This window comes from Micropterus dolomieu, linkage group LG10, assembly GCF_021292245.1.
Source record: "Micropterus dolomieu isolate WLL.071019.BEF.003 ecotype Adirondacks linkage group LG10, ASM2129224v1, whole genome shotgun sequence".
Classification (NCBI taxonomy): domain Eukaryota; kingdom Metazoa; phylum Chordata; class Actinopteri; order Centrarchiformes; family Centrarchidae; genus Micropterus; species Micropterus dolomieu.
Genome location: NC_060159.1, coordinates 2,613,774 through 2,621,877, shown reverse-complemented (window position 1 = coordinate 2,621,877; position 8,104 = coordinate 2,613,774). Strand labels below are relative to the sequence as shown.

Sequence of the window (8,104 nt, the reverse complement as noted above, 5' to 3'; positions counted from 1 at the left end):
GACATTCGAAAGTGCTGTGGGGAAGCTACGATAGGGAAATCCGCCGTTGCAGGAAGAAGATCAGGAGGCAGGACAGACAAAGGGGTTGGGGGGGGATGCAGGATACGAGAGCGAAGAGGAGGAGTTAGGACGTGTGGGTATTTATGGAAATGCTGGCGATGACGTGATTGATGTGTGGTCCCACCCCTGAAACTCTGCTAATTAGCACCACTACAGGAAGTCAATCCTCTTAACCTCCCTCATGCTTGTATTGCCACGTCTATCTATCATTACTCCAAAAACATCCTAATAGTAAAACACTGACAGGATACCTTTAATGCACTGAGTAGCCTACTTTTACTTTTGGTACTTTAAGCACATTTTGCTGATGATACTTACATACTTTTACTTAAATAAGGTTTAGAATGCAGTAGCCTACTTTGACTCGTAATGAAGTTTTTCTCAGTGTGATATTAGTAGTAGACAGTAGTAAAAATTAGTAAAGGATCTGAATACTTCTTCCACCACTGCCCTTTAATGGAGCTAGCAAAGAGCCAAGCTGCAATATTGATACTGGGGGGTTTGATTTAGGAGGCAGTCTAACCAACACCTGTCAGGAGACATTTAAGTCTTGACTCCAGTACCACACTAACGTTATATCTCTGGTCAGCTTTAGTCTGGAACTTTCTTTTGGCTACCTGTTAACCTAGCTGTCTGTCTGGGAGGAGGCAGCCACTTTCTTCATTAGGTCTCCTTTAAGCCTCTCTCCCCGGCTGCCCCTCCTCGTTCGCCAGCATGACGCTCCCTCCGCGCGCACACATTCTTTCCCTCCCTCTCTAACTTTGTCTCGTCCCTGAAGTAAACTTTTCAACCATTATTGATAATCTTTCCAAAATCACTGCTGTGACGGGAAGAAATGCCTGTTGTGAGGACGGGAACACGGACTTGTGAGCACCGTTTCTGACAGGTAACGTAACGGCTTTCCCCCTTCACTGCTCTTTCTTCTTCGCTGTCTGCCCGTGGTCGACAGGAACAAGGCGACTTCTGTGCGCAGATTTTAATTAGCAGTTTCATCGATAACTGATTTTGCTGTAAAGATTCACTTCACTCTTTGGTGGAGAGGAATTTTAAAACTAGAGCAGCAGCAGCAGGATACGTTTTAATGAAACTGTAAGAGTTAGTGAACGAAAAGTTAGCTTAAAGTTTGAAAAAGGCTGCTATTGTTGGATATTAAAGTTCCTCCCATTTAACAGGAGAGGCATCAGTTAACTTATCTGAGGAGGGAGGAATGGCTTTGCTGGTAGAACCACTGGTGGATGACAATGAAACCTCTGCTGTTTTATCTTCTTACAGCAGTGGAACAATATTGGGTGACAGAACTTGATGGGCCATAACTATTTTCTCAGAGCATGAAATAACTCCAAGGCCTGAGGAGAGGTTAATCTTGATTTAAATTTTGGATTAACGTTATTATTTTTACAGCTAACACACACTGTCTGATTCCTGTTTGTTTCATTTACTTACATTTGATTACTTTTAAAAGAACAAAAATAGATTCATACTGAACTAGGCTAGGTATTAATCCTTCTACAAAACGCCTTTAGGTTACTTTCTGTTTACAGATATGTCATACTGCTCTAAGCTGAGAAAAGGTTAAGTATTTAAACTTCATTACAGAGGACTAAGATTCTGACAAAGTATTGGATACAAACGTTTGACACTTGCCACGTTTTGATACTCTGTGCTACAGACAAATGACACTTGGTGCTCAGAAAATACTGGGTTTTGATACTCAGCCCTATAAAGGATTTTATTATTTTCCATTAGAATTTGATTCCTGGAATTGTGAAACGGGCTTTGAAAACACCATCACAATGTCCCAGAGCCCAAGGGCAAGTCTTCACATGTTTTGTTTGGTTGGCTAAACAGGCCGAAACACAAAGATATTTAATATACAATTAAAAAGAAAGGAGAAAATTAGCAAATACTCCCATTTGAGAAGCTGGAACCTGCATGTAAGTTTGTAATTTTTGCTTGGTAAATTGACAGTTAATCTAAAATGGTCTTGAAAATGGTCTGTATTTGTATAGCCCCTTTCTAGTTCACACCACTCAAAGCGCTTTTGCACTACATCACATTCACACACATTCACACACCGATGGAACAACCGTCGGGGGCAATTCGTGGTTCAGTATCTTCGACATGCAGCCTGGAGAAGCCGGGTCTGGAGAACCGCAGATCTTCCGATTAACAGGCAGCCAGCTCTGCCTCCATCCATTATCAACATAAATGATTAATCAATTAAATGACTGCTCTACGTAACTTACTGAAAAATATAATTAAATGTTTGACTGAGTAAATAAAATATGAATGGGGTTGTAGGAGTATTTCTAAAACTCTACACCACTGGCTGTAAGTACCCATAAGAAAACATTACAGTGATGCTATGGTAGAAAAAAATGCCTTGAAGTGCCATGAGGTCACTTCAGAATCACTTATGAGGAGCACAGACCTGCTACAAGTCCCAATCAAAATATTATACCTTGAATTTAGTGAAGTATCCCAAAGCAAGTCAGTCTCAGATCAGTTTAATTTAGGTACCAGTTACAGTTTTAGTGTAAATCAGTCCAGAGTTGTCTTGGTGGTCGCCCATCCTCATGTTCACTACACAGGATTTTGGTCTCATTTGGTAAAATGTCAAAATTGACCTCATGAGAGGCGCCGTTTTTAATTATCAATTTGAGCTGTCCTTGTTTATAAAAGACAGCACATGCAAACCCTGGACACCTCATTGCATTAGATTGGACTCCAGTCTAGACAGCATTTAAATCACTACCAAAGGGTTTTCCACCAGGCCTTTGCCAAGAACTCCACTAAGGTCATGGAATTTGCTCTCATGTTCAGAGCAAAGACGGTGGGCCAGCTCTTGTCGTCTTGGTAAAGCACAGTTAAGTTTGGTTTAGAGGTTGTTTAGTAGACCAGAGTAGTGTTACTGCAGTAATGGGCCATTTATGACCTCCAGGCCTGCTCGTCTGGCCATCTGGGTGTGCATGGCCAGACTTGTCTGACAATTCAGACAACTCAGAAATAAATCTTGGGAAGTGAATGTTGGGCAACACATTGTGCAGAGGTGTAATATAACCTCCAGATTTAGCTCTTTTGTTCATATAGAAAGTGAAGATTTAATGGCAGAAGGGTATCATCGTATTCTTGGTAACCAAAAAGAAATTAGAATTTGGAGAAAATGTAAACTATCTAAGTGTTAACAACAGTGACTCCTATGTTAGGCTATCGAACAGTTCTGTGATTAGTTCTTAACTGTGCTACTGCCCAATAGTGGTCTACATCAGTATGGAAAGCCTGCATCATCAGGACTACAGCTGTATCTAATTATTCAAGGAATGTAGGACTTTTGTGCGGAATATGGGCTGGCTTTCTCAAATCCTTCTCTCCCCCCCCCCCCCCCCCCCCCCCCCCCCCCCCCCCCCCACTTCTCCCTCTCAGCTGAGCTCCTTAGGCTATGCCCCAGTCCCCTCTCTGATGAGACGATGAGAACCCACACCCGCGGGGCCCCCACAGTCTTTTTCATAAGTCTACTGTGGCCCCTGCTGGCAGCGGAAGTGGACCCCAGTGGAGGAATCCCCTTCATGGGAGGCAACTATGATGGTCATCCCATGCTGTACTTCAGTCGGGGGGATGTGGAGGAGATGCAGTACGCTGCCGCGGGGACTCATCAGGACATGGCGAGGAGGATCCGTGAGGCTGGTGAAACCATGCTGGAGCATCCCGAGGAGTACCTGCCCCCCTGGAGCCCCGTAGAGTTTAGTGCTCGCTGGAACGAGGTGTATGGAAACAACCTGGGTGTGCTGTCCATGTTCTGCCTGCTGTATCCGCACAGGGCCGGGGCCCTCGACCTGGCCAAGGACTACATGGAAAGGATGGCAGCTCAGCCTAGTTGGTACATTTTCTGTCTTTTTATTATTTCATCTTTTAAATTTGACACAATGAGATTTTAGGCTGCGACGGTCTGCTAATTGTGAAAAAAATACAATTTGAACCACACTCCACTTAGGGTTTATTTCCTTTTTGTCTGTTTTCTTTATACAAAGACTGATTGAAATGTATTCAGATTTTATCAGATGGTACGTGTGTATGTGTGCATCCACTGGGTATTAAAGCAAAATACTCCCACTCAGAGGCTTTCTACTCAGTCCCCCCATTAGAGTGTTCTCATTTTTCTGTGTGGGCAGAGCTCTGGTAAAGATGCATTGTGGTCCGATAAGTCCGTGGTCCAGGAAATATGTTGAGCAGCTGTTTGTGGAGAATGCCCCCACTGCACCCCCACCCACCCAATGAAAGGAAATGAAATGTTCAGATGTAAGCTGAATAGCCCTCTGCAGTAGCCAGGGCTGAGGCTCCAGGTGACCCCACAGGGATCAACTCCACTCTGCTCTAATTGTCCAAAATATATAAAAGATGTAAACCAGGGTACCCAAGATCTAATCAGAATATAATGTACAGCAATGATTCCTAACCTTTTCAAGTTGTGTATTATTTAGTAATTTTAGATCATTTAAAAAGCAAAACAAATGTGTTTCCTGTTAAACAGCTCACAGCTGAGATTAACCTTTGGTCTCCTTGGAACCACTGATTTAAAACATTGCTATGCTAGAAAAGTAAAATGACCCTGTGGTGTGGTAATCTGATTTCCACATGTTATTGAGCCGATTTAGAAAGCATACATAAGCACAAAATAAATTAAATAATGAAAATCTTAAAGCTACATACTGATATAGGGCCCTTCCTCAAGACCGGGCCTCAAGGTTAGGTAATAAAGCAGGACCCACCCCAAAGTCCTTAACATCTCCTTGGATATTGTGCTGTAGGTTACCAGCCACCTTGACTTCATCTGTCTGTAAAATTGCACCGCTTTACTCAGCCTGAGCACCTCAAGGGTTAGAGGAGGTTCCTGACACATGGGGTAGGGGGTGCTCCCAGGCTTTTCTCTTAGTTTAGGTCATAATCAAAGGTCACATCTCTTTCTGTTATGATACATACATAAATACCATAGGTCCTGTTGGAACAGATTAACAGGGAAGAGTATTGGATGTCTACATATAATTATAGTATTCCCTGAAAAACCTGTAGTTCCATAAATATAAATCACACACACTTTTATATTTATATATATATATATATATATATATATATATATATATATACAAAAAAAAAAAAAAATATATATATATATATACAAAAAGTAAGATTCGGTAGGAATCGGTTGCAAAAAAAAAATTCTTACCATTCTTCATACTGTGAAGGGTACAATCAACTCAGTGAGCTGAATCTAACCATTCCGCCCAGGTTTGGACAATCCTTTGGCTTTTCAGAGTCAGCCAAGGCTGAAGATAATGCAGGCATCAGCCATCAACTGTGCTTCCGTATTTCCCTAACAATTTGATTAAGTTCAATGCACATTAGTTCTGGCTGGTAAGTGCAAAGTGGCTGAGAAGTGGATTACAGTCATTCACTGCTCCCTAGTTCTCCACAGCTTTTATTTCAAAGACTAAAGGAATGAAGCACTCAGAAATGATGCTTGGAGAAGTTGCAGCCAATGTCCATGGTAACCTTCTACTGTTCATTCACGTGTGTTCACATAATCTCACAGAGATTAAGAGATGGTGTTACCCAAATTTCTTTAAATTCAAACTTAAATTCACTTCTTTTCCTTTTATTCATTTTTAGCTGACGCTTTTAGCCAAAGCAACTTACAATTGATATACATGTCAGAGGTCACACACCTCTGGAGCAGCTAGGGGTTAAGTGTCTTGCTCAGGGACACATTGGTGTCTCACAGCGGATTTGAACCCAGGTCTCTCACACCCAAGGCATGTGTCTTGGCCACTGCTCCATCACCACCCAAATATATGGCCTTACTGTGGAACCCCCCCCCCCCAAAACAAATATGGATGTTATGTCACACTTGATATCATGTAGGGTTAGGGTTTTAAAGAAGAATTAGAAAATGTAATGACAGTTGTCAGGGCGAAAAACAGAAATTCAAAAGTCATATGGAATTGTGGATATCCACTAACTAAAATCATCCAATCATACAAAATCTTTTAACTACAACATCACTAAAACATAACAAAGGTCACATACTCGTCAGTATGAATATCTGTACATCTTAGCAAATGCGTAAATGTCTACATATGTTTAAAAACAATTACGCAACTTTCATATGTTCATTCACCATCTTTTTAACAAGTTCAAACAAGTTAAAGGTACTTTGTGGAGTTTTTGACCCCCTGGGGTGCTGTGGAGCAATGCTTTTATGAGCATATCGTAAGTGTTTTTTTGTCTGCATGGTTGACATGTCAGACATTTCTGCTGACAGTTTCATTGCATTTCACTGTTTCGCAATTGATGACAGTAACGTAGCGATAAACATAGAAAGGCAGGAAAGGCAGAGAAGAGGAAGACCGCTAGCTAGCAGCCATGAATGTTAACGGAAATTCCAAAGAATGTAAATTAATTAATAAATTAACAAAACAATTTTCAATAGTTGTACATGTTAACAATCAATAACGATTCATTGTTAATAATTTATAAGATACCAAACGCACATCCTTTCCTCAGTTTAAGTTTTATTTAATCTTCATGCCGTATTATGGACATTTTTTTTCAGTTCAATTTCTTTGATCATTTTGGCTGTTTTAATGCAAATGGCAGTAATTTGGCAAAGATGCGAATTTTTGGACACATTTTAAACAATTCTAGCTGCGCATTAGTCATTTGAAACATTCGTTCATGAAGCATGAACAATTTAAACTTGACCAGTTAACCGACTGCAGCCTCGTTCAAATTGTCAGTAGGTTGTCTGCTGGTATGGCCTTGGGTTTTGAGAGAATGATCGGAGAAAATTAATAATATTAACACTGGTCTTGATAACTTCAGTGTCCCACTTTGTGTTTTTTCCAGAACAATGTTAAGCTATAAAGACTGAGACACTCACAGTGCTTGTTCCCAGTGGTAAGGATTGAGTGACGTGTTAGGTTGCTCACAGTATGAATTCAGTTTTCCCTTTTTCCAAGTCATAAAACATATTGTTTGTTCAAATGTTAGACTGAATGTAACAGCAACAGAAGGACATATGAGTGTGTTCATCTTTTCAGCTACAATCTGGGAGAGTCCCCTCTCTCTTACAGGTACACCCCCCCTCCTTCATGTGGGGGAAAGGGGGGAGGGAATGAGGGGTCTGATCCTCAGCTCATTTTGCTGCATGGCTGCAGGGTTGCCTCCAGCTACTGAACAGGAGGGAGAGGATTTTCCAGCAGCTAATTACTGGGGGGTTTAGATGGTGTAGTGTATGTGCAATTTGCAGGACATTTTTCACAATATCAGTATGTGTGCCTCAGTGCAGAAAGGAGAAGCCACTGAGCATGTGTTTTCACGTCTTAAGAACACACTATGAGTTTTCTCCTTGGCCACGCTTTCATTATGGTCACTTAAACTCTGAGGGTTTGTGCAGCGTGGCTCCAGGAATCAGTCAGCTGTGGTATTCATGACCTTCAATTACGTCCCAGACAACGCCAGGAACCATGTTTCGATGGAGAACTTCTACTTTGTGGCATACTGGTGCCTGCTTCTTCTTTTTTTCTTTTTACACAGTCTGTGCAAACATACAGAAGTGAGATGTTGTGTGCTTTGGCATAGTTCAATATACAGTCCAACAGTGACTTGGCATTTGTTTTATTATAGTCTTTTTTCCATATGGACAAATTGAAAGATAAAGAAGCTTTTCAGTCCATTTGGTGTTCATTTGCAAGACCAGACAGGAAGTGGTTTTCAAATAAACCTCAGCTGCCACTTAACATGTGGAAACCATGTATTACCAGCATCAAATGGATGAACCTGTCCAAATATTGTTGCAATACTTCCTATATTATACATTCTTAGAATTGCATCATCTTTGGAGTATAAAAAAATCCTAATATCATGTCATCATATAACAATTATACAGAGGACATACAGAGATTTCTACACAACAACTGAAAAGATTAAATAAACATTCAGGTTTATTCAGTTTGGAATCTGTATTATATAAACAAACACCTCCCATCCA

At 40.9% G+C, this 8,104-nt stretch overlaps 1 protein-coding gene across 2 annotated transcripts in view; it reads left to right on the top strand.

The window, feature by feature from the left end:
* Positions 1–284: 284 nt before the first annotated feature.
* The window catches only part of dse (dermatan sulfate epimerase), a 28,380-nt gene continuing 20,560 nt past the window's right edge, over positions 285–8,104 (top strand). The window contains exons 1-2 of one of the 2 annotated variants that reach the window (XM_046061058.1): positions 285–946; positions 3,484–3,937. In XM_046061058.1, coding sequence (XP_045917014.1) covers positions 3,528–3,937 — 410 coding nt within the window. In that variant the 5' untranslated portion in view covers positions 285–946; positions 3,484–3,527. Of the gene's footprint in view, positions 947–3,483; positions 3,938–8,104 lie in introns of those variants that run through there. The other variant, XM_046061059.1, reaches the window with a different exon arrangement.